A 27,180-nucleotide genomic window follows, 5' to 3' on the forward strand; every position below is an offset into this window, starting at 1 on the left:
TACCAAATCCTCATAATTCAGTTGCATCCTTTGAAGTTTAAAGTCATTTGGTTCAACCTTACCCAGAGATTAAGCCTCTAAATTGACTTAAGGGGAGAGAATGAATTGTCACCTGAGACTACTATCAGCTCCTCTTATAATCTTTTATCCAGCGCTCTCATTTTTCTGCCCCTCTCCGTTAGTTTTTCATTGTTGTGACAAGATACCTGAGAAAACTGACTTAAAGGGAGAAAGGTTTAATTTGGCTCACGGTTTCAGAGGTTTCAATCTATGGTTACTTGGCTTTGTTGTTTCTGGACTGTGGAGAGATAACACCATGACAGGGAGCATATGCTGTAGCAGAACCACTCACCTTATGGCAGACGGGAAGCCAAGAGACTTTCCAGGGCACAGTCCTCCAGTGCCTCACTTCCTCAGCTAGGCTTCACCTACTAGTCACATCCTAATAATTCCATGAAATGATGAATCCATCAATGGATTAGTCCATTGATGAAATTCATTCCCTTACCATCCAATTACCCCTCAATAGCTCCAGCTGGGGACCACATCTCCAACACATAAGCCTTTTGTTGGGGTGGGGGGCACTTTATATCAAATCATAACACCCTTCCTGGGAACACAGAAGGCTCCAATTCTATTTAGAATACTGTGATGCAGAGCAGCTTGCTTCTTGTTTGCTACTTCTGTGCAGCACTTTAAGTTTTGACTTTCTTTGTTTTGCTAAATCACTTCTAAATTATTCTTTGCTTTCTTTCTCCCAAAATTTTGTTATCATTGCTCATCCAATGAGCACTCTTCTTTACTCTTTGTTCTTCTTAATTCCTTTAATGTCATTTTATTCAGATAGAGCAGAAATAAATACAAAATATGTTCAGAAGTAGAATATTGCTATCTGCATTGTTCTATACTGTCCATTTATCTTCATTTTAGTCTTCTTATTTCATGACTCTAATAATACCTGAGATTTACTGAGAACTCTTGATAGACACTGTGCAAAATACATTTATAGATTTTACAACTTATTCCCCACATCTGCTTATATAAAGTAAGTGCCATTATTATAATATCTATCTTACAGGTAAGAAAACTGAGGCTTGGGAGGCTAAATGACTTACACAATTGAGTAAGACAGCTTGAGTCTACAACCTATGTTCTTAAACAGCATACTGTTGTGATTCTCTATATTACTAAATGAGGCTTATAAAAATAATTTAAATACCTGACCCTCACAGTGGTTTGGCAAGGTTGATGAAAACAGGAAGATGTAATTAGCAAAGGTGATTATGTTTCCAAGGCTTTGCCTAAGATGTCACATCTTTGCAAATGACCCAAAACACTTGAAAGATTAACTTTCTGAGGCCAGTCATGGCCCTTGGAAAAACTAGCATTGATTGGTACTGTTTATCCAGCAGCAGCCTAATTTATCTAAAAACTGGGACCAGAAATTCCCCTTCCAGGAAGTCTAGATTCTGCATATGAGAGAAAGCATGCCATATTTGTCTTCAGGAGTGGCCTTTAGAAGAATTTGCATGAAAATGCAAACTTGTCTGGAAGTTTCCAAAAAGAGATCTCAGTCCAGAAAAATCCTATGGACACTGGGTGTGCCCATTCCCGTAATCTTAGCACTCAAGAGACAGAGGCAAAAGGATTGTGAGTTCTCGGCTAAGCTGAGCTATGTAGTGAGATCCTGTCTCAAACAAAAAATCATGGGGAAATCTAATTCCCCTGCAAAAGGTGCCCTCTACAATAAAATATTGTGACTGGAAAAAATAATGTAAATAGTAGATGATGTGAACAGATACTCCACCTGAAATGATACTGTTTCATTACGCTTTTGTAAATAAACCTCATATAGAGCTTCAAAGGCATTTTAAATATCCAAGTAATTCCTTTTGGGATCTTAGGTGAAACAAAAAGAAAAACAAAAGAGTTATGTTATTTGGTCTAAGCTCAGATACCTAGAGTGTTGTGTGTATATGTGTGTTTGTATCTGTGTTTTGGACATATACATGTATGTGTAATTGGTAGTTTGATATAGTTTGATGAGTAGGCTTTTTTTTTTTTTTTGGTTTGGTGGTGGTACTGGAGATTGAGCTCAGGACCTCATACTTGGTTGGTAAGTACTCCACCACTTAAGCTATGTTCCTCAGTCCTAGAAGTATTAGTAATTTAATATAGAAGTATTTTATATTTATGTTTCAGATAAAGGCTATTTCAGATATAAAATTAAAATCTTTCCAGGATGATATAAGTTTTGGTTGTACACAAGATTCTATACATATGCATTATAATTTGTACTAGCTGGGCTTGATCTCTGCCCACCCATGATGTAGGCAAGATTTTTAACATTACTAGGCAGGAGCGCTACCATTTGAGCCACGCCTCCAACAAAAATTGACTTTTTAATAGTAAGTTTGTATTCTGCCACCTTGCTATAATCTCATTTATTCCAAGAGACTTTTCCCTGTGGTAGATTCTTTGGGGTTTTCTATGTAGATGATCATTTCATTATGAACAAAGTTTTATTTCTTTCTTTACAAATTTACATGGCCTTGATTTCTTTTTTTTCCTTTTCATGTATCTCTGTATGTATGTCTTACTGTATTAGCTAGAACTTCTAGTATGATGTCAAATAAAAGTGGTAGTAAGAGGAGACATTCTTATCTGGTCTGAGTGGGAAAACATGTAGTTTTTCAAAGAATCACAGTCAGCTAAAGAGGTTTTTGCACATGTTTTTGTGTTTTATATTTGAGACAGGGTCTAACTCTAAAGTCCAGTCTGGCCTGGAGCTCACTATGTAGCCCATAGTGGCCTCAAACGTGTGATCCTCCTACCTCAACTTCCAGAGTACTGGGATTATAGATAGCACAGCTTATACATGTTCTTTATTAAGTTGAGCACATTCCCCTTTGATCACTAGTTTGCTAAAAGTTATCATGAATGACTGTTAGACTTTGTCACGTGCTTTTTCTGCATCTCTTGATGATATGAACAAGTGGTTTTTCTTCTTTAGCCTATTAATATGATAGATTGATTTTTGAACCTGGCATACCTGGGATAAATCCCAATTAGTTAAGGTATATAATTTTAATACATTTTTGGATTAAATTTACTAATATTTTGCTAATGTTTTTACATCTATATTAATCAAATATTGTTATATAATCTTCTTTTCTTGTAATGTCTTTGCTTTTGGTATTAGACTAATGCTGGGCTCATAAGATGAGTTAGGAAATATTCCCTCTACATCTATTTTCTGGAAGAGAATGTAGGGAATTGGTATAACTTCTTCCTTAAATGTTTGGTAGAATTCACCAGTGGAGTCATCTAGATCTGGCTCTTTATGCTTGAAAGGTTATTAGTTATATATGCCTATTTAAATTGTCTGCTTTCTTTTTGTGTGAGCTTTGGCAGATATTTTTTCAATAACCTGGTCAGTTCAATTTAGGCTGTAATATTTGTGGACATATCATTGGTTAAAAATTAGAAACATCAATCCAGGCATAAATGCCTGCTTTAAATTCATGTTTAATGAGAAAATGTTCATGATGTATCAAGTTGAGGTAGCTAAGTCAGTCCTCAATCTTTTGGGCTTAATAAATATACCAGGAAATCAAGGGTTTAAAAGTAGATCCTAAAAGCGAGAGCACACAAGTAAGGGGTGAGGATAGGTAAGACACCTAAAAAACTAGCTAGCATTTGTTGCCCTTAATGCAGAGAAACTAAAGCAGATACCTTAAAGCAACTGAGGCCAATAGGAAAAGGGGAACAGGTACTAGAGAAAAGGTTAGATCAAAAAGAATTAACCTAGAAGGTAACACCCACGCACAGGAAATCAATGTGAGTCAATGCCCTGTATAGCTATCCTTATCTCAACCATCAAAAACCCTTATTCCTTCCTATTATTGCTTATACTCTCTCTACAACAAAATTAGAAATAAGGGCAAAATAGTTTCTGCTGGGTATTGAGGGGGGGGAGCGGGAGGGGGCGGAGTGGGTGGTAAGGGAGGGGGTGGGGGCGGGGGGAGAAATGAACCAAGCCTTGTATGCACATATGAATAATAAAAGAATAATGAAAAAAATAAAAAAAATTAAAAAAGTAGATCCTACAAGGCTGCGAAGTTAAGATTTTACACCAGGGAATGACTTTGTGGTCATTGGAGATACCAGGAAGTCAGAGCCAAGAAAAACAAGATCATAATAACATCAAACCCAACAAGACAGGACAATGGTCTTCCCTGAACTAAGGAACAATATTAAGGACTTTCCCAGATGGTAAGGGGAAGATTTCAGGGGCAGGCATGTGTGTTGAATTGTCACTATTACAGTCACCTTTTCTATATTAGCATGGTAAAAATCAAACCCCAGGGCAGAAACCTAACATGATAATGAGGCATATGTCCCATGAAGACCCATGATGAAAGACAGCGTAAGCACAACTAAGGCTCCACCTCTCCATGGAGTGACATCAGGAAGACCAGGTCCCTGCCTACACCACAGATGCCATAAAGGCTGTGCACCTTTTTCCTTTGTGAATCAGCTGGAATCTTCTCTTCCCACATGCTGTCTTCTTTGTGCTTGAGCATAAAAATAGACATGCTGTACCTCTGTCAGATTCCTCTGATAGAAAGCATAAGACCTACAGGATCAATAACAAAATGTCTTAACAGCTATTGGCAAAGTAGTCTATACATACATAGACAGCCTGTGTCTCAGATTTCCCAAAGGCACAAGTCCAGGAAAAAGACAGGCAAGTAAAGCAAGGTACTAGACCACCGATATTCATAAAGTAAAAGATGGGGGAAACCATTTTACTACTCTTGACTTGTCATCAATTCAAGATTTTGAAATAAGAGAGGGTGGAAGTTGAAGCAATCTATAGAGAAGTATTGGGAGGGACTTGCCACTGTGCTGAGGCTTACCTTCTCCCCTATACCAAGGGAAAGATGGAGTTTGTGCAACATTCATCCAGATCTTGACCAGTATCTCATAGGGTTTGGTTTATGAGTCTTCTTGAGAGAAGTCTATAATCAAGAGCCTATCTGTAGCAGGCGAAGTAAAAAAGAGGATTGCCTTTGTTACTTGTGACACTTCCATCAGAGGAGGGCAAAGGTAAGGCATATGCTTCTCATGTACCAAATATAGGTCCTAGGAAAGGGTCATCTTAAAAGGGACCCAACTGAAAGAGGACTAGCCTAGTGGGCCAGGATGACCTGCACAGAGTTCAAAACTGCTGAGAGCCTGGGGCTGGGCAGGAGCACATACAAATATGCAGCATAACTAGGGTTCATAAACCTGTTCACCTCCTTCTGAAGTTCTCAGACATCATAGCAGGGACCACTCAGTAGGATCTCATTTCCCCACTGTGCTTCTCTCCCCCTCATTCTTCCCCCACCCCAACTTCAGAGGACCCAAAGAAGCTGATACCAAGTATGGAAGGAGTAAAGAAAAAAGGAAACGAAGCTTATATTCTTCCTTCACTGAAGCCTCAAGCTGACACAGCTTCTCAGCTCATTATACCAGTTCATATCTTGCAAAACAGTGGGAAGAAGTACCTGAAAACATTAACAAAATGTTTCTGTCCGTTCCTTGGTCTTTGATCAAGCAAAGTTTAGAAAAGCATACTGCTGAGATACCACAGAGGGATTTCATTATCACTTTGTTTAGGAGTTGGACTAGGGCCAGGTGGTCTTCAGGCCGCCTCCAAACTTGATGGTTTTGCTATTTTGTACCCAAAGTATAGGTTCCAAGGCCTCACCCCTATGGAGTTTATATTTTAATTGGAAGAACAGTACACATCTCAGAAATTTAAAGAACAAGGATTAGGATGAAGTCCATAAAAGAATGCCATAGGAGTGATTATGATTAATTGATGAGTGAATGCTAGATTTTTTTCCTGGTATTTTAGATAGGGTCTTACAGCCCAGATTGGCCTAGCCTGGCCTGGAACTTGCATTGTAATGCATGCAAGCCTCGAACTCACAATCCTCCTGCTTCTGCTTCCTGAGTGCTGGATTATAGGTATGAAACACCTAACCTGGCTAAATGGTAGAACTGAATGCTTTTCAAAACCCTGGATCTTGGGGCAGAGGGTATGGCTCAGTAGTAGAGCACTTGCCTAGGTGTACAAATCCCTAGCTTCTATCCCCAACACCAGAACCCCTAAAAAAAAAAAAAAAAAAAACCCTTGTGTCTTATAAAGCACAAGTCACTCTCAAACTAGGTATCATAAAGACTGGGGAAGAAAAAGCATATTTATATGCTATTCTATTAATTTCTAAAAAAAATGTCAGGTATTTATTTTAAAAAGTAATTGCCAGAGCTTATGAAATAAACTTTTTAGTGGGCAGAATATGAAGTTCAGGTTAAAGCTAAGATAACTGGAGATTGAAATAGGATAGTGTTCTTTATCAAATTTATGAGGGTTTATTCTTCATTTTGTATTATTGTGTACTAGGGCTAGGATAAGAACAAGACCAGTGTTTAATAAAATTGCATTATCTGCTAGGAGGCAAATATTTTTATTCATGGTTAAAACACTGGCTTATCTCTTCATACTTCAAGTGAGTTGAGTCAAAGTTAGTAATTTAAGAGTCTAATTTATGAAACTTTAGACTAATCCTTGCAGTTTCCAGAGAAGATGACCATGAAAATGCCACACTCACACTCTCACACAGATAATGTATTCAGCTGGATCTTCGTTTATCAGTGGTGGGAAGTGGGGGTAAGCCCAGATAACCTAAATTCCACAGTGTTCGTCCCTGAGCAACCAAGCTGTGTTGCAGGTGTAACTCTGCAGTGGGATGGACAGACACTTCAGCTGGAGAAGATCAGTGATAAACTGAGTCCACATTGCATGCCAGGGTAACTCCTGACTGTCAGTGTGGTTTCTTCTTTGTGTGTGTGTGTGTACGCACGCACTGGGGATCAAACCCAGGGCCTTGCACATGCTAGGCAAGCACTCTTATCACTAAGATGCATCCCCAGCCCCTGTTTTCCCCTCTTGATGATCCTTTTAGGAGCATCTATATTTTTTCTCTTTTAATTTCTTTCTGTTAGCATAAATTAATTGTTCAGAGGGATTTCATTGTGATATTTACATACATGCATGTAATATACTTTGATCATATTCACTCCCGTTTAGATACTCTTTCTTAACCACCTTTTTAATGGATTTTAGTGGCTTAATTATGATATTTTTGTGTATATATACATATATATATATATAAAATGTACTTCAATTATATTCACTGCCCATCACCCTCTCCTTTCCCCTTTGTACTTTTCATTGTAAGTATTTGTTGAAAGGGTACTGAATAAATCTGAAAATGTTTTCTTTTTTATTAGTATATATTAATTATACAAAGGAGTTTCATGGTGATATTTCTATACATGTATATAATATACTTGGATCAAATTCACTCCTATTAATCTTTTTATTCCTTCCCCTACCCTTTTATGGTACTGGGCTTGACCTCAGGGTCTCACAATTGCTAGGTAAGTGTTTTACAACTTGAGCCATTCCTCTAGCTAAAAATCTTATGTTCACATATACCAACAAACACAATTTGAAAATATTAAATGTCTCTTTCCTTGTAAAATATGAGGTAAACTCATTTCTATAAAGTTCTTTACATGTAAAGTTCTGTAGCTTTATAAAATTTGTTTAGCCATAAACAAAGTATGAAAATCATGTTGCCAAGATGTAATTGAAAATATTTTGTGACATGGAAAGGATGTTCATATTACATTGTTAAAATTTTAAAAATTAGAGTTTAAAAACAAATTTGTATAGTTTGATCCAATGTATGAGTATATGGACACACATATATATATATACAGACACACATACATAAATTAGATGTAGTATTGTACCAATTATTGGTTGGTTCAGATTGATTACCCCTGCATAGGAAAATTTCAGGTGATTTTTATTTTCCCCTAATTTCTGTTTACCAGTTGAATTACTTTGCTGCAGTAAATAACATACAAATCTGAAAAAATAAGTGCCTTTGTTTTGCACATTGTTTTAATTCAGCACTCTATGAAGACAAATGCACTGAAGGAAGATCCAACAAGAGACTTGAAACAGCTTCTCCATGAGCTGAGAAGTGTGATCAATGAGGAGCCGGCTGTGCCTCTGAACAAGACTGACGATAATGGGAGAACACCATCTCTCGGAGCTTTGTATGTGGCTGTGTAAAACCATGTGTGCTCAGAATGGGAAAGTTCCTCTCATGAGTGGTTTGCCATTAAGTTGTCCATTTGTTACTCTTTGGGAGGATGAGGTTTAAATAACTCAAAAGTTAGGCAAAAGTAAAAAAATTTGACATCAAGAGAAAACAATATAGCTACTATTCAGAAAATAGTCAGTGCAAGAGGTTACTGAACTTTAAGTTGTATGGTAATTTACAATTCCCAGCAGGTTTCACATTCATAACCTTATTTGATATCATAGCAACTAGTTGTAACAAGGTAGGGTAGCATTTATTTATTTATTTATTTTTTAATAGCATTTATGTATCCCATTTTACAAATGAGAAAAACACAAGTCTCCAAAGGTATAGGACTATGTACCTATAGCACACAGTCCAATGGTGAGTCTAAAGCTAGAACCCTGAGAACTACATAATATTCCAGGTATAAGCAAATAAGAAAGGCCTTGGTTCCCAAGATACTCATGACAGTGACTTATATCAAATTAATAAAAGGTCAGATCCAAAAAGGATTCAGCCAGTTCACTAGCCCCTCCCTGTGTATAGTTGCAGAAATCAGTGAGATGCTCATATTCTTTTCAAATAATTTTATTTTGTATTTAGATTAGCTTATCTTAAAGCATTGTAACACAGTATATATGCATTTTAATATTATATCCCATTTTTACAGTAGTCATTTCTGGTTATGTGGCAAATATCTAAAAGTAATGCTTTCTGAAGGTAATATCTTATAAACAATCTCCAGTTCTAAAGCCTAAACCATGTTACTGTTTGAGAATCCATGGAGGAAAGCATTTCTGAGTTGATGAACTCCATAGGTAGCCCTTTGTTAAATTTGCTTGGAGGCCTAAAATCTAGTTGTGGCTTAAGGAAAAGTTAAACACATGTGAGCAGAGTCTAGATATTAATCTGCATATAACTGAGAGTTACATTTGTCTATACAGAGATGATAGAGTAAGAGACTGTATTACCGAATCGAGTCTGAGATCAGATCTATGCCACAGGTAAGAATGTTAAGTTCTGAATCTGACTAATTGTCTGAGAGTCTTGCATGTGACCTGGTAACTTGGGAAGGCTATCGGATAGTTTCCTAGAGCTTGAGGAGCATACTCACTTCAGTGGAAGAAAGCTATTTTACATTGTTTGACTCTAAAAATTATTTCAATAAATTGAGCTAAAATAATTTACTTTCTAAAAATGAACTTTAGAGGTACTTTTTGGCTTATTTTAAATCTGGCTGATTGTTTTAGTCCATTTTCTGTCACTGTAACAAAGTACCTGAGATAATTAGCTTGTAAGAGAAAAAAATTGTTTACCTCATAGTTCTGGAGGTTCCAGTCCAAGATGGGGGACACATACAGCTTTGGGATCTCTTGGGGATGTCAGATGGTAAATGGCAGGTAGTGCCTGGAGCAAACTGCTCTACTGCAATTGCAGAAGCAAAAGATACAGGAAGGGGCTAGCTTCTGCAGTCTCCTTTGGGATGACCTAAATACCTCCCAATAACATGTAAGTACCTCCCACAAGGCCCCACCTCCTAAAGGCTCTACCACCTTCCAGTAGCACCATGACAAAGATTTACTAGATTGACAAGAAAATAACATTGTGATGTATTTAATTTCTCCCATCCTTCTGCCAACAGAAGCAATAACTCATTAAGAGATTCCACTGAAGGCAGCAAGTCAAGTGAAACTCTTAGCAGGTAAATTATCTTACCATGGCTGGGTACATGGCTCAAGTGGTGGAGCGCCTGCCTAGCAAGCACAAGACCCTCAGTTCAAACCCCAGTACTGTCCCCCTCCCCAAGAAAAAGAGAGAGGGAGAATCATTAAAAAAACAACCAAAGATTTAAAAAGAAAAGGTACATAATGGACTAGGGATATGGCTCAAGTACTATAGTGCTTGCCTAACATGTGCAAGCCCCTGGGTTCATTCCCCAGTACAGAAAAAAAAAAAAGGAAAAGAAAAAAGAAATTATCCTACCAGTCCCTAATTTTCAAAGTGTCCCTTTTACTATCATTTGCTAATTCAAAAGATCATTTATTCCCTATAATGTGCCACCCACTGTGCTAGTCCTTAGAACATAACAGTGAACAGGACAGATGTCGGTCCTGCTCTCAACTTGCTTATAGTCATAAGGTCTGTTTATTGACTGCCATTTTTATTTTCTCAGTTTTCACCATCTATAAAAATAGAGCTACCCAAGCCATATTCATGTCTTAAGATGTAAAATAGAGAATGATTTCTATTATTTAAATTTCAATTAAGACAAAAGAAAAAGAAAAATAAGAATATGCTTATTGACTACTTTGTCCTCTGCACCAAGCATAATGCCTGCCCCTCATAGCCATTTAGTAAAGATTTGTTTAGAGAATGAATCATGGCAGTGTTACGATTTCTTACAGTCTTTGCTACTTGACCATAATACAGTTAACTTGAATCTCTTTAAACTTGTCTTTCTCTTGACCTAAAAGAAATGTTTTGATTATTTTCTCCCTTGGGTGTATAATACTACACTGTACCTATTCATAATAACCATACTATATTTTTGTTCTTTGCAAGTTGTTTTAGACTTACCTCATTTAGTCTGTCTACTCCAATCTATGAGGCAGGAATTACTGTTCTCCTATATGTAGATTATAAATGAAGAATCAGATTGCTTAAGTAATTTGCCAGAGTTACATAGATTATAAACTGTGCGATCATGACTGTGTACTGCCTCTGCTATTAAGATAAGCATAGGGCAGAGAAGGACTACTTTCCTGAGGTAACTAAAGCTTTGCTGTAGTTTCTCCATGACTAGAGAAATCTGTTCCTATAATATATGTTATAAAAAAAAGTACATACTAAAAAAAATCACAAAGAAGGTATTGCTTCACAATGTAATGCCTAGCATAATAAAAAGATAGCTGGATTCTCATATCTACATGTGAATCCAATCTGTTGTGATATCAGCTATCAACACAGCCTCTGGGGAAGTCCACTGTATATTTGTGAGAGCCTGAGACTTTAAAAGCAAATAACATTTTAGTAGTCTAATGAAAATAGTTTTGACCCTGCTGAAAGGGAACCATCGTAAGAACTGCTATAATTTTCTTAGTCCCAACTCACAGAGAACTATGGGGTTTATTTCAACTTATTTAAGTTTTATTAACAGGTATTATTCATGCTAAGGCTTTTCTTGTTATTATCTTTAATTTCTGTATTTTTAAATAGTCATTTTAATTGCATTTAATAGAATCTACCATATAAGTGATTTTGTGTATTAATAAGCTATTACACAAAAACAAATTTTCTAACCAAGATTATATGCATATTACCATATTTTCATTCTGCAAAATTTTCAAGGGTACTGAATGCAAAAAGATAATGCAACTTTGAACTTCCCTCTTAGGGTATTTGAGGACTTCTGCAGTTTTTGGTTATGATTGCCATGTTGAGTTTATACTTTAAGCCATCACATTTCCCTGTGTTAGCTTGCTGTTAGCCCATGTCTTAGTACTGTGTCTTTGAAATGGAATGCTTGCATTACCATTCTTATGCTTCCAGAGAGCCAGTCACGTTGCATGCAGGAGACCTAGAAGATCCTTCTAGTTGCTTCACATTCCCATCTACAGGTGAGTTTTCAACAAAAGCATAGACATAAGCTCTGCTTAAAACCCTGTAGGCTCCCCATTTCTGGACCAATAGCCAAAGTCCTAACAGTAGCCAGTAAGTCTCCATAAACTCTCTGGTCTCATGTCCTACTCTTCCTTCATGGATTCTGCTTCATCTACCCTTGAATTGTCCCTTCAACATTCAGGCTGCTTCCTAGAGAGGGCTTAGACCTACTGTCCCCCTACATTGCTAACCACCTCACCTTTAAAGCTTTGCTCAGGTGACATTTTCCCAGTGAGACTTCACTCTTACTACCTTACTTAAAAATCACAACCTACCCACATTTTAAAATTACAATCATCTAATGTATTGTATAGCTTATGAATTTATGTTATTATGCATCAATCCCTGCAAGCCAAAAACTGTAAAGTCTTTAACTGTTTGGTTCCTTGGTGTATCCCAGGTACCTAGCACCTTCCTGGCACAAAGCAGGTACTCAATAAATATTTATTGAATGGATGAAGGAAAAGGACTTTTGAGACAGGTGATTCTCCATATCATTTTCAAGGAATTATAGACACGGTGATGTCTATCAAAATAAGCTCCTAAAGGAAAAGATTGAAAGACAACAGAATCTGTTGAAAATTAGCATAACTCAGACAAGAAATGCAAGAGAAAAACTAAAAATATTACAGAGAATAGACAGGACCAAAGTCATAGCCATAGGGAGAATTACACATTGGCTGGGCATGGTGGCTCATGCTGCAATCCAGCTACCTGGGAGGCAGAGATCAAGAGGATTACAGTGTGAGGCCAGCCTGTGCAAAAAGTTAGCAAGATCCCATCTCAGTCAATAAGCCAGGTATATTGAAATATGCCCATCCTTCCAGCTACTCAGGAGACCCTAGGTAGGAGGACCACAGAGGGCAGCTCTGGGAAAAAATATGACTGAAAAATAACTAAAGCAAAAAGAACTGGGGACATAGCTCAAGTGGTCAGTACCACCAAAGGAAAAAAAAAAAAGAAAATTCCATAAAATAATAAAATTAGGAAGGAAAAAATTTAGAGAATATGTTAGATTGGGAAGGCAAAGGCAAACCAACTGGCATATAATTAGTCTTCTTACAGACAAGAAAAAATAATTGGGAAAGAACAAAACAAAATTATGGTTACTCAACAAAACATAGTTGTATATCTAAACAGTAATAAATAGGGAAACTGAGGCATAATGTGAAAAGAGGTGGGACGAAGGTAAGTCCCCAAATTTCTTCTGCATAGAAGAATGGCAATATATGTCTAAAATTGAAATATAATATTCTTCAGTAAAATAAATGCAAATTCTTTTTTTTCTTTATCTTGTCATCTGTTTTTTTTAATTATAATTTTTATTAGGATACATTCACTATAGGGGGAATTTGTAGTGACAATTCCAGTTAGTCTTATATTGTACATTATTTACATTGCCCCAGCATCTCTCCCTCTTAGCCCCCCCCCCACCCTACTTAAAGCAATTGCAAGAGATTTTTTAGTTCTGTTTCATATAGGTATATGAAGTCCATCAACTGTATACCTTTACCTTAATCTCCTTCCTTCACCCTCCCTGATCCTAGTAGTATCCCCTCAACCACACACGTTTACTATATGCCTATTTTACAGTACTGGTTTTCATTATACTTGAGTTGACGTTCAAAGGGGTGTCTCATTGTATGCCCACGGTGGGTATGCTTTACTTTGGTCTATTCAATCCCTTCAAATACTCTCCCTTACCCGTTTACTTCTCACTCCACCATTTTTCAACCACTTTCAGTACACATCCTTATATCCTCTACCTTCACATCTTGTGGTATGCGATATTACTGTTGCTCTGTCATTCTGTTTTCCTTTCTCTCTTTCCCCAAGTTCCACAGAGTAGTTCCACTGTTACAAACATGTTCTACAACTGAGTTTGTATATGATCATGCTTGTTTTTGTGTATATATTTATCTTCGGATCTATCTTCCATGTATGAGAGAAAACATGCATCTTTTGTGTTTCTGATCTGGCTTACTTAACATGATGTCCTCCAATTGCATCCATTTACCTTCAAAGCAATTCTTAATTTTTAATCATCTTTGACATGGGAGATATCTTTTAGGCACTAATATTTTATTTATTTATTTATTTATGTGCCTGGGACTGGGTTTGAACTCAGGGCTTCATGCTTACAAAGCAGGCATTCTATTGCTTGAGCCACACCTCCAGTCCAGGAACTAGTGTTTTGAAAAAGTGCATTTATGTAATGCACTTCAGGCTTGCTTCAACTATATGTCTTTTACTATTGTCTTAATTATTATTCAGGATAATTGAGTAATAACCGTCCTTGTCTATTAGATTAATATAGATGAGTGCTTTTACCTTTTCTCATATATTCTGAGTACCTTTGAACACATTAACTCCATTCACTACCCTTCCAACTTTCATGTAATTGTTGTTACATAGTTTATTGTGAATATAAACACCAAAGTGGCTTATTTGTGGTTTTTTGTACATTTAAAACTTAACCTGGCTATACTGACATCTTTCTGCTTCACTTTCTATCTGGTGCAATTTTACTTATGCTTTTAATTGCATCCATTAATGTAAGTGTGTTAATGATAGGTTTTCTTGATTTTCAGGCTGTGCCTATTTCATTCTTATTTCAGAGAAATATTTTTGCTTAGTGTAGAATTGTAGGTGGACTTTTTTTTCCCCTTCCTTTTGACTATATCATTCCACTTTTTTTGGCTTCCATTGTTTCCACAAAGAAGTCAACATAAGTTAGATTGTTGCCATTTAAATGTAATATGCTTTTTTTTTTTCCATCTAGTGACTTTAAGATTATTTTTGTCTTTTATTTGTTTGCTGGCTTGTTTGCTTTTTTTTTTAAGCAGTTCTAGATATGTCCAAGTATGATTTTCTTTGTGAAAGATGGACCTCATCTGATGTTTAGGGTAATGCTGCTTGAATCTTTGCCTGATAAACCCATTACCAGGACCCTTTGAATCTGTATCTACTATCTGTACTTTTTCTCTTGGTTTTATGTTATATCATCTTGTCTCCTCATCTACATGGTTATTTTTATTATGTGACATTTTGTATATGAAAATTTTTACAGATGAGTATGCTTAGAACAAGGTTACCTTTCTCCAGAGAGTAATTCATACTTGCTTTGGTAGACAATGAAGGACTTCAGCAGTCCAGATCAGTTTGATCAAATTAAAATGATTTGAAGCTACATCTCAGGATCCCCAAGGGAAAGTCTAGTTCCTGTCTGCTCTAATTCTCAGGTGTATTAGTCAGGGTTCTCCAGAGGAATAGAACCAATAGCATGTATGTGTAATTATAAAATGGGATTTCTTAAGATTCACTTAAATAATCAAAAGCTGGATAGTCACAATAGCCATCTGCAAGTTGGAAAGCCAGGGAAACCTGTGACTGCTTAGTTCAAGATGTTGGAAGCCTCAGAACAAGAGGAAACAATGATGCAGCTTCAGTCCCAGGCCTGAAAACTCCCTGGAGAGTCACTAGTGTACATCCACATTCAATGGCTTGTGAACCTGGAGTCATATCCATGGACAATGGCAGCAGCAAAAACATACCCATTCTAGAAGAACTAAACTTGTGCCCATGCCCAAGCTTCCCCCTTATTCTACTTTCTATTCCATCTGAGCCCCTAGTCTGTTGGATGGTATTACACACATATAAAGCAGCTCATCCCCCGTCAGTTCACTTACAGTAGTTTCTGAAAATACCCACACAGCCAAGCCATAAGTGCACATTACCAGTTTTCTAGACGTCCCCAATCAGTCAAGTTGACCACTGAGATTAACCATCACACAAGGCACATAGCCCTTTTAATGACATAACCGTTTTCAGTTCTAAACTCAAACCTTGGGTATTTACCAGAACATTATTTTCTCCACCCATCCCCATCATTGGGAACGTTTTCTCATGAAAGTTTGACTTTTTGAGAGGTACAGATTATTATTTTTAATTAACTCTGTTTTTTTACCTTTCTTACAAAATCTTAGCAAGTCCATCTGTGAAAAATTCAGCTTCTCGTTCCTTCAATTCTTCTCCCAAGAAGTCTCCAGTGCACTCACTCCTGACTAGTTCAGCTGAAGATTCAATAGGTTCCACACCACAATATAGAGCTACCAAACCTGTTCATTCACCTGATTCTGTTAAAGGTAAGAATGATCCGATTTGTTGATGGAATTAATTGATTTTCTTACTCTGGAATATTGCAACTTCTTTTCCATACTCATAATTAATAAGATATTGCATGTGATTCTTTTAGTTTGTTTGTTTTTTGAGACAGACAGGGTCTCACTGTATAGCCCAGGTTGGCCTCATTCTCACAATCCTACCTGCTTGGGTTATAGGCATGTGCCACCATGCCTGGCTCTTTATGCAGTTCTTACATGCAAGCTGTAATTTATTCTATGTAATTTACATGACCTCATTTAAATAAAACAGCAATTGTGTACACACATGAAAGCCTTAGTAAAAATACAGATATTATATGTAAATATTTTCATGTTTTTCTTTAACATGAATAATGAACATTTTTTCTTTATTTTATTGTAAGATTATGAGTATTTTGAAGTTGTGACTTTTTCTCCTCTTTGCATTTTTAAAAACATAGGTCCCCTTTAGTCTCTGCCTTTCTAAGTGCAAATGTTTATCATATAAGTTCATAAAAATTTTCTCACTTTAAAATTTTTAAGTTCATTTGCTAATTGATAAGACACATGGAAAAAAACCAATTTGATTTAGAGTAAATACCTGATACAACATGGATGTTAAATATAAGTGTGTTAAATTGGATTTGAAATATTTTATATCATGTATGACAGTGACCAAACCAGCTCAGTGCTCTGTGTCATCAATTCCATTCAGAAGGGATAAACCAGACAAGCTATTGCATCATTGTGAAGTCAGTTCTTAGTCTTTTGAAATTATATGGCATATACTATTCTAGATCATAAAAATAGATGAAAATCAAAACTTCATCATATTTTGAGTACATTTACTATTTTGGGGCATTTGTATTCTCCTTTTCTCTTAGGTTTCTAAGCTACTCATGTAATATTTTCTAAAGTGTAAAGAATAAAATGACTTACCTATTATTGCAGGAGTAGAGCACTGCTGCTTGTGACTTTATTATTAATTTATGTTACATAATAACATGGCATTTTCCCCTATTGCCCGATCCTTACCAAACATTATATGTTTTATATTACTTAAGAATGTCTCTTAAATTGTTTCTAATTTTCTTAAAATAATTCCTAGATGATTGCCTTTAATACTGTATGTATAATGAAAAAGATGTTTTTGGATAGGAAAATAAGCCTGCAAAAAATAGTGTCAAGATTATTCAGCTAGTCGGGCTAAGGTCAAAATTGAAATTTTCACAAGGCCCTAGTACTGCCAAAACAAATAAACAAAACAAAACAAATCTTCATTTTGCCTGCCAAATATTTTTAAAGATTGATGGAAGTTAACATACCTAGTGGAGAATAGCTTCCATGCCTCTAGGGTGTCTTTGATTTCTACTGCCACATGTGTTGTGTTATAGGTTCTCTAGTGCATGTCAGCACCCACCCAACCCTTTCCCACCAGATAATACCATCCTTATTCAGGTGGCAGCAACTCAAATCTAGTCACACAGTGAGATCCTGCTCCCCAAGCCCTAAGTTAATGGAAATACTCAGGTTTAGAATAAAAGCTAACTGATGTAGCTTTCATTAAACTTACTATTCTCATCCATCCCATTTAAACTATGTAGCTAAATAATAGTCTGATTGGTTTGACACAAAATAAAAGAAGCTTGTATTCCAATATTTTAGTGGGAAACTTTTTCATTTTAAAATAGTATTTTAAGGTTTTCTTCATTTTAAAGGAAAAGTTGTAGCACTTGTGAGGCTGAGGCAAGAGGATATTACATTCAAGCCAGCCTGGGCTACATAGTGAGAAGGCCCTGTCTCAAAAAACCAAAAATAAATAAAGGAAACTTATTTAACCTATAACTGAAAGTTTTCTTAAAAAAAAAAAGAAAAGAAAGAAAGAAATAGTGAATAGACTTTTAATATCACATCTAAGCAATTTTCTAATAGATTCACAGTCTCCGCCACTAGAGACAACAGGAAAAACATGCAGGAAACTTCAGAACAGACTGGAAAGCTTGCAAACCCTGGTAGAAGACTTACAGCTGAAGAACCAAGGTACAGTACAAGTTTTGGAGAGTTTTCCTTAAGAATATTTACCTCCCCTTCAGGCTAAGCCCACTTGAAAGCATATTGAATTAGCAATTCAGAAACCTTAGTCAAAATATTAGGATCTTAACACAATCAAGTCCTAAACCAGTCTTTTGACCTTGGGCAGGTCATGTTAGCCCTGCTGTGCTCTTATCTAATAGGGATATTGAGTAGTTTTTCACATGGAACTTTCCCACACACTTTCTTGTCCCTGTTACTTCTGTAGAAAACCATTTGTATGATGTTAGCCAGGATAAAATTGTAGTCTTATAGACAGATAACAACATGATAGAGTATTTGGCTTACACAGGATTTAAATTACCATAGGGTTGTATGATACCCAGTGAATGACCCACAAAATAAAAAAGATAATGCCACTTCTAAAAGTTCTAAAGCCATTTGAGCCAGAAACTATTATAATCTGCAAGTGATAGGCCTAAATTCTAATTACCACAGATATGGGAGAGCTCTCATGTTTCATGCTTTCTGACATAACTTCAACAAATCCAGGAATCTTTGTCAGAGCGAAGCTAATTTTGAAGTACATATTTAATATTATTCTTATTCCATCTTTCTGTCCATAGAGTTGTTGGATGAAGGAAAATATTTTTCTAAGAACAAATATTTATAAAATAAATTTGGCCTTAATGATAGTTGCTGCTAGTATTTACTTCCTAATTATGTGCCAGACTCTGTGCTCAGTGTTTCACTTATGTCTTCCTCGTGATCCTCATGACACTGGGAGTGGGTGCTGCTATTACTGTCCCTTGAAAATGAGGAAACTGAGGAGAAGAGCACAGAGATCAGTTCTCTTGTCACACAATGAGTAGTAGAGGTGGGGCTTGGTTCCTGAAGTTTCTGACTCCAAACCCCCATCTTTGTTTAATACACTAAGGTTGTATCATGTTATTAAAAAAAATTCCAAATCCCTTGTGATCCTTTTAAAAAGGAAGATGCATTATTTTATTGGCCCTATTTTTAAAATTTCTAAATATTTTATTTTTTAATAAAAATTTTTATTAGGATATATTCATTATATGGGGGGCATTCATAGTGACAATTCAATTAGGCTTATATTGTACATTGGTTAAATCACCCCCAGCCTCTCTCCCCCTTGACCCCTTCCCCACCCTGCTTAAAAGCAATTGCAAGAGGTTTCTTTGTTCTCTTTCATATAAGTATATGAAGTCCATCAACCATACACCCTCACCTTAATCTCCCTCGTTCATCATCCTCCCTCCTACTACTGCCCCCGACACACACACTGTACCTATTTTATCTACTGTCCTTCATTATTAATATTTAAGTTGATGTTCAAAAGGGTGTCTCAGTCTATCCTGCAGTGGGTATACTTTACTTTGGTCCATTCAGCCACTTCCATTGCTCTCTCCCTTACCCCTTTTCCTCCCACTCCCCATTTTCAACAGTTTTCAATACACATCTTTATATCCTTTATCCTTTTACAATATTACTGATGCTCTATCATTCTCTTTTCCTTTCCCTCTTTCCCCTATTGGCTCTATTTTTATTCACAGTTTGATTTGTATTTTTGAGATCATCTGACTTATACTACCATTTAATAATTTAATGGGAAACATGCTATATTCGCTTAAAAGTAAAAGTACCTTTGTATTGGCTACAATTCCTAGATGGGATATTTCTTGGAAATTCTGAATAAATATTTTTGGAGAGAATTTTGGGAACATTTATCAAAATTTAAAATACACAACCTGGGATGTGCTTAGTGGGAGAGCACTGGAAAAAAATGATAGTACAAATGCAAAGAAGTCTGTATACAAAACTACTTAAAACAGCATTGTTTATAAGGAGAAATAAGGAAATAACTTTAAATTGTATTTACTAACATTTTCTTTAACAAAATACAGAACAAAACAGGAGTGAACTGGAAAGTTGTTGACATTTGGTTAAATGGGAAAAGAAGCTACACATATTTCCATTGTGTAAAGAAGAAAACTCATGTGTATGCATGTGTGCACGCATGTGCAGAAATTTGCCATATTGTTTATGATGTGACCTTTCACCCCAGCAGATCCAGAGAATGGGGACAGATTGACTTTCATCTCTCTTTATTACACTCCTGAGGTGTTTGAATTATGCACATTTGATCTTAGCCTGCTCATTTGAAAAAAAACCAAGAGAGTAAAGATTTATCCTTAAATCTGGTTCATAGTACTGTCCTTTCAAAAGTATGTTACATTGAAAATTTTCAGAATTTTTTGAACTTGGAACTAAAAAACTATCTGAAGCTCGGAATGTATCTGTTCTTTACTGCTAACAAGCTGATATTTTAAGTACACATTCTAAGAGTTCAAAACCTCTAAGAGTTTAAAACCTAAGTAGATTTTGTTAGTCTAACTATGTTTTGTCAACATTTTCAGCAATGTCTTCAATGATCAGAAATCAAGAAAAGAGGATTCAGAAAGTGAAAGACCAGGAAAAAATGTTGCTAAAATGATGATTTGCTTGCCTATTCTTTACAGAGGGATGATGCCCAATTAATTGTGGTGTTACTTATAATTAGTGCCCTGTGTACTTTTTTCTTTTTATGTGAAAATTTAATAAAAGATACCCTGTCCTGTAAACACTATTTTGAAATAAAATGTTTTTAAATACTCTCACAGTAAATTCAAACAGTACTAGAGACATTTGAAAATTTTTATACATTATAAGTTATTAAATTATCCTGATTCCAGTATATTGGAATAATTGCATTCTTTTATTATCTTTACTGATTCTAAGACAGTAGAGTCTTTTTTTTTTTTTAGCTTAAAAGAATCCTGAGAGAAAAAAAAGTCTACATTCACATAGAAGTAAAGTGGTAGAATGCCAAGAGCAGAAGAACAAACTCCAGCATACTGACAGGGCCTCCCTTTTGTGACCCTGAACTCACTGTTTGTTCTGTCAATATTAGTGAAGGTAATCAGATATCAAAACTTTGGAGCCCCCAATCAAAACATTTACAAGTCTCTCTTTTTGCATTTTAATTAAGAAATAAAATATTTTATTACTCTTTAGTAAGTGGTTGGGTAACTTCTAGATTGAATTCACTCTGCCTTAATTAGATTTTAATACATTTGGAGGTATTTTTATGTGAACCAAATACAATGAGATAAGAGCAACAGATCAAAAATGTTTCATTTGTCCCAAAATATCAGAGGCAATGTAGTAGAAGGCTGCTGTCCAAAAAATGGGTGCTCCTGCTCCCCCCAAGCTGGAGGCTCTGCTGCCCAGTCCTACCTCCCTCACATCTAAGTCTGGCCACCTGGCCAATTCTCACTAATAGAATGGAACCTAGACAAAAACTGTGTGGCACTTTCAAAGTCAAAAGCATTAATAGGCATTTTGGGTTTTCCTTACTTTCTTTCCCTCTCACAGCCTGATGCAGAGGACAAGAAGTGTCCTTGGGATGGCAGAACCACAGAGTAGAAGGGGGTCTGGGGGAACTGATTCTCTTCTAAGAGGAGAGCTGCCCTGCTGCCAGGAAGACCCACTGTTGAATGGTATAGGGTTAAGAAATACATGTCTGGTGTTGCCTCCTTATATGGATGGCCAGTTTCCTCCACTAACAGGAGTCCTAACCCAGCAGACAAGACTAAGGACTATCTCAGGAAAAGCCTGTTGCTGCTGTCAGTGACAGTTCACACTCATCATGTCCAATTTACAATGATATTTTAAAAGCTTAACAGTCTATGCATCTCTTAAATCAGTAGGCTTTAGTGAAAGATCAATTTTTATTTCATCAGGTAATTGATAACATGACTAGTGATAGAATTCTAAAGAGATTTTCATTTAAATTGTTTTACCTTTAATTTTACATCATAGTGATACTAGGGCCTTCTGGAGAATAATAGCAAATGCCCTCTGCAGACCTTACTGTACAATATAAAGTTCATTGTGAGGTGTGTAAGCAATATATGTGAATTTAATGGAAAAGTGATATGAGCTACAAATTGTCAAACATCGTTCTTTCTGTTAAGCACTTTGTAGTCTTATCAGTTGAGTTCATGTTCTTTTCAGCAAAGGCCATCTTACCAGGATTAAATATTGTTTTGCCAATAGATGTTACATTTATTAAAGATTATTTTAACATAAAAGAATTTATTTTCAAGCTGGGCACTGGTGGCTCACACCTGTAATACTTGCTACTTGGGAGGCTGAGATAGTTTGAGGATAGCCTGAACAAAAAGTTCTTGAGACCCCATCTCAACAGAAAAAAGCTGTGCATAGTAGTGTGTACCTGTCATCCCAGCTACAATGGGATGATGGGTCATGGTCCAGGCAAAAAGCAAGACTCTGTCTCCAAAATAACCAGAGCAAAACGGGCTGGAGGTATAGCTCAAGCAGTAGCTCACCTCAGAGATCACTCAAGCACAAAACCCTGAGTTCAAATCCCAGTGTAAGAATTCATTTTCAAGTCAGGCATGCTGAATTCCCCTCTAAGCAAAGGTAAAGTTTTAAAAGAAATATCTAAATTTTTCTCCAAAGAGAGGAGAAAAACAGACTTTTCATGTGCCTTCTTATATAACTTTTGATACTTGCTTTTCTGTATGTGTAAAATACTGCACATATTTTATTTGACATCTAGCTTATTATGGTTCTAAGACAAATAATTCAGACATTTAATAAAGATATTAAAACTCCAGTTTTATTATTTGTCCAGTTATAATAAATGTTTATTTCATGTTAGAGCAAAGATGTAATTCTGTATCACAGCCCTGTATAAGATAGTTACTGGTATGAAAGGAGAGGAAAGAGGGCCACAGATGGACAACAGCAGCTACAGGATAGTGCATCTCTCAAGACCTGGTTAGACAACCAGTGCAGCAGTAAGGAGACAGTCCTGTGAGGGCTCTCATGGGTAAAGGATGGATGCAGTCCTCACTGGAGCCATACTGGACCTCTCCAGCCTCAAAGAGGTGAACTTCAGGCTGCGTCACTCCACTCCCCTGACTGACTTCCTTGAAGACTAACCTGGATTCAGCCCTTTGTGTCCACACCAGCCTTAGATCATTAAGACAGATTTCAAATCCAAGTAAAACCACACAAAAAAACAGCGGGAGCCTTAGAGCAGTGCCACAGACCCTTACTAATCACATTTTCTGATCACAGTTCCATACGGTGTATGTAGTAAAGAATGTTTCTGAAGTCCTATTTTACTCTCACTCTGAAGAGCTCCTAAGGGCTCAAGCTTGTACTCATGCAGCTGGTTATGTGCTCCTTGACCACAGTCCACACTGGAAGCTTAGCCAAATCACTCCCTGAGAGGTTCAAGCCCTAAAGTAATGATGTATCAGAACAAACCAATCAGTTGATGCCACAAGGGCAAAAAGTCCATGCTCACTGGAAGCATTAGTTGCATGCATACATATATATATATATATACCCATATATATCTACACACATACATACATATGTCTCCACATTAGACAAAAGCCACTGGCAAATTCGAAACAACTCTGATGGCTACATTTGGAGTTGCACGGCCTTTATTTTAAATTATTTAGTGTGCTCCACAACCTTAGTCTCTTCCACATTCTGCAACAGCCTCTCGAATACTTCACAAACTGAATCATGGAATCCCCCACCACCCGTGTACCACTCTGTCCTCATGGCCAGTCTCTAGGAGTCTATTGCTACACTCTTCCCAGCGTGTAATTTCCCCATTCTCTACCAGCACAAACTTCCACTCCACCACTGTATTTGCTGGCAGGAAAACAGAATGAGCCCAGAGCCCGTCCTCATGATAGTGGAGTGGAATGTAAGTGTTCCATCTCCCAAGACACTCATGGTCTCCAGTTACTGCAATGAATTGCACCTTGGTGCTTGTGGTATAATGCACCTGGAACTTGATGCTAACTTGCTGAGGCTCTGAAGACATGGCCTTCCCATCTGCTACCCAACCTCTTGCTCCCACAAAAGTGCTCCTGCCACAGTCCATTCCCTGGCTTAGGCTTACCCCAGAAGTCTCAAGACTGCCACCCAAGCCAATGTCCCCCCAGGATGAGTGCCTAGATACCATTTCCCAATCCTCGTGGTCAGCTGAGTCCTGACTGCCCAACTGTGCAAGGTTCCCTTCTTTAGCTCTGTCCATGAGCGGACCGCTAGAGGGCAACTTCTCTGCGAAGCATGTAGCTGCTTTAACAGGTGTTACTTGTCCTTTTTGGAATTTGCATTCTCCGACATGAGATTCAAGGCTTTTACTTCTTGAAACTTCAGAGTTACCAGTGTCAGAGGTAGCTACAGCGTGTGCAAGTGAAATCTGGGCAGCAGGACCGTGCTCTCTTGCATTGTCCCAGTCTGCTTCTTGGGGAGTCTGCTGTTTCTGTGCTGCTTCTGGCAGGATACCAAGCCCTTTGGTCTCAGAAATCAAATGTCCATTGCTTTCTTGCAGAGGCTCTAAGGAATGAAGGAGAAAATGTAGTGTTAGGTTACAAATGAAAACAGGCTGAGAAGAGAATGCTACTTGAAGTCTTTACCACGACTTGATCTGCAGTTCAAAGCCGTCTATTAAAAATCAAGTACAGGTGCACCTCATTTCCCAATGCTGTGCTCTGAGAATACACATGTATAGCCGACAGTAAAAGTCACATCCAAGGTATCAGTGCACCAGGACAAGAGTGTGAACCAAGTGGCAAGTTGTAAAGGCAAAGTGTAAACCTGTCCTCAGTCTCCCAAAATGCAGGTCATGCAAGTGTGCATCCAGGTCAGGCTACTTGGCTCCTGTCATCAAAAATTGCTGTCCAAGATCTGGGACTACAGCTCAGTTGTAGAGCACGTGCTTACCATGAGCCCCTGGATTCAATCCTCAATGCCAAAAAAAAAAAAAGTTCAATGGGGCAAAGGGCTTCATGTCTACCCTACAGATCAGAAGAGTATACCCGCACATGCAGGTCAGGGGTCAGCTCTCCATAGACTGGTAGGCAGATCAGGAGCTGTCACTGGGGGAATTATTGCAAGGACAGCATGACTAGGCAAGAGTTGGAGGTGGACTGTTAGGAGAGAGAAACCTCTTCAAAGAGGACATAGGCGGCTTTTTTTTTTGTATCCCCTCCCACTGTACACTTTTTAAAAATGTCCTTTAAAATATACTATCCACGTCCCCTAACGACTCTTTCTTGCTTGACCACCTCAGGTAATCCAAGTGCTCCCTACAAGTCTGAAATGCAATCTTTGGAGGTGGAGTATGGAGGCTAGCCTTGTTTCGTTTTGCCTCTTTTTAATGGTAGGGTTGGAAGGGTGCACCAACAAATGTTCCTCTGAATTTTCAATTTTTCAACCTAAAACAGGCAAAAAAAAAAAAAAAACCCAGCAGATAAATTATTCATCCAAAACCGATCGCAGGAAAGGGACAGAGCAGGTTTTCTTGTGGCTACAAATGAACACCACTCCACTGAAAAAAAAGTTCGCAGATGTCTGATTTCACCACTAGGCTGCTGTCCAGGCTCGGGCAGCTTGCCAAAGGAGGGCGCTGGAAGGTAAGGTTTTGTGCCAGTACTGCTGGCCTTGGGCACGTCTCTAAAATGTCGATACTAATCTACATGTCCATTCTATTCAGAGTTGAGTCCCCTGTTAAGAGTCCCTTCCAGAGTGGACCACTGCGTGGTGCCGTGAGGGGAACGTGGGAAGGCCTGTAGTTCTGAAGTGGGCGGCCAGTGCACAGCTCCGGAGCTTCACGGCCTCAGTCCAACTTGAACTTTGCCTTCCTGATAGAAGCGTCCACATAGCAGGGGGCGCTCACTGCCTGGTGTTCCCAAACCAGCTCTACCGTGGAGTGTGGATGGCAGGGCGTAGGACTAATGGATTCAGGACTCAGAAAATGTCCCCGCTCGGTAGGAGATTGAAGAGGGTTGTGAGATGCCCCCCAAATCTAAAGCGTCCTCTCCGAGAAAGGGGCGCTGTCGCTGCAGCCGCCCGCACTGCACCAAGCGCGCGTCCCCGCTGGGGGTGGGGGTGGCAGGAGCAGGTCCTCAGGGCCCGCGCCGAGGGCAGATTGCTGGGCGCGGCCCTGCGTGATAGGCAGGACAGCTCCTGGACTCCCTGGGTTCTTAGCACCAGCCAGGGAAAACCAGGGATGTGAGGAGGGTTCTGTCCCCGGTTGTGGAAGCTCGTCCGCGGGGACGGACGCCAGGAAAGCCTCCTCGGTGAACTTCAAAAACACCTGGCCGATCTGCCCTGGAGACCCGGGGAGAAAGAATACCTGGTTTGGTGACCGAGTCCCGCTTGGAAGGTCCACCGCCGCCACCACCCTGATCGCCTTCCGGAGCCGCAGCCTCCCCAAGAGGAGTGTTCTCCTGCTGCTCGGCGTCCGCGTCTTTCCCGGGCTCCCCAGGGCCGTCCCGCAGCAACCAAACCAAAAGCGCTCCCGCCAGACCCCCTCCGACCAGCAAGGCGGACCAGACGGTGCCCATGGCTGAGAAGCCGCGGCTGCGGGAGACGACGGGGACAGGGACGAAGGCTTGGTCACGCAGGCAGAGCCACTCCTGCCCCGCCTGCCCCGGCCTTTTACGGTTTCTCTGGAGCGCGCTCCAGTCGGCGCCCAGCCCTAGCAGACGCCCAGCCGCGCAGACCACGACTCAACTTTCCCAGCCCCGCCCTTGCCGGCCCCGCCCCCGGCCCGGGCTGGGCGGAGACTCGAGCGCCCTCCTCTCGCAGCACTGCGTTCCTAGCTCTGCCTGTGGCCCACGCCCACCCTGTAGCATCCCACTCGCGCCCGGTGCTAAAGAGTCCATGTGCGCACAGCTGCCGCGCGCATCCGAGTCCTCTCCGCGCCCTTTTCCCGCGCCAGTTGCCCCCGATGCCCAACTCTGACTCTCGCTCTCGCTCCCCACTGACAACTGCAGCGCCACCAGCCGGAGGCCAATCCCTTCCAGGAACTTAGAGGAGGGACAGGTAGCGCGCTCAGGTTGGGTGGGACAGGTGAGCAGGGCAACCCGCGAGGTGCCCCGAACTCAGTGGAACCTAGAGGCCTACTGGAAGCTCAATCCCCCCGCTAGTTAGCTGTGCCTGACCTCCCCTATCCCCTGCTCCGCTTGTAAAATAAAAGGATTGGTTTGAAGACCTGCCATCTG

General features: G+C 38.8%; 2 protein-coding genes across 10 annotated transcripts in view; one reads left to right on the forward strand and one right to left on the reverse strand.

Annotated features, from left to right (window-relative positions):
• Positions 1-20,820, forward strand: part of Ccdc158 (coiled-coil domain containing 158) — an 80,293-nt gene extending 59,473 nt beyond the window's left edge. For 6 of the 9 annotated variants that reach the window (XM_074041962.1, XM_074041969.1, XM_074041970.1 and 3 more), the window contains 7 exons: positions 8,039-8,187; positions 9,161-9,220; positions 9,859-9,918; positions 11,766-11,833; positions 15,863-16,021; positions 17,959-18,058; positions 20,491-20,820. In XM_074041962.1, coding sequence (XP_073898063.1) covers positions 8,039-8,187; positions 9,161-9,220; positions 9,859-9,918; positions 11,766-11,833; positions 15,863-16,021; positions 17,959-18,058; positions 20,491-20,611 — 717 coding nt within the window. In that variant the 3' untranslated portion in view covers positions 20,612-20,820. Of the gene's footprint in view, positions 1-8,038; positions 8,188-9,160; positions 9,221-9,858; positions 9,919-11,765; positions 11,834-15,862; positions 16,022-17,950; positions 18,059-20,490 lie in introns of all 9 variants that reach the window. The other 3 variants (XM_074041966.1, XM_074041967.1, XM_074041968.1) reach the window with 3 other exon arrangements.
• Positions 20,821-22,743: 1,923 nt separating this feature from the next.
• Positions 22,744-26,692, reverse strand: Stbd1 (starch binding domain 1). The gene is made up of 2 exons (XM_020183401.2): positions 26,310-26,692; positions 22,744-24,508 (listed from the first exon to the last, which is right to left on the reverse strand). Exons 1-2 carry the CDS (start codon positions 26,518-26,520, stop codon positions 23,682-23,684), a joined length of 1,038 nt encoding a protein of 345 aa, XP_020038990.1. The 5' UTR covers positions 26,521-26,692; the 3' UTR covers positions 22,744-23,681.
• Positions 26,693-27,180: the final 488 nt, after the last annotated feature.

The sequence above is a fragment of the Castor canadensis genome, chromosome 9 (genome assembly GCF_047511655.1).
Source record: "Castor canadensis chromosome 9, mCasCan1.hap1v2, whole genome shotgun sequence".
Lineage (NCBI taxonomy): Eukaryota > Metazoa > Chordata > Mammalia > Rodentia > Castoridae > Castor > Castor canadensis.

Bases quoted from the DNA above. Each gene is read 5' to 3' on its own strand.
- Stbd1 (XM_020183401.2), bottom strand. From the start codon at position 26,520: ATGGGCACCGTCTGGTCCGCCTTGCTGGTCGGAGGGGGTCTGGCGGGA. The intron at 24,509-26,309 runs GTATTCTTTCTC...TTCATTCCTTAG, and splicing joins GGACTCGGTCACCAAACCAG to AGCCTCTGCAAGAAAGCAAT.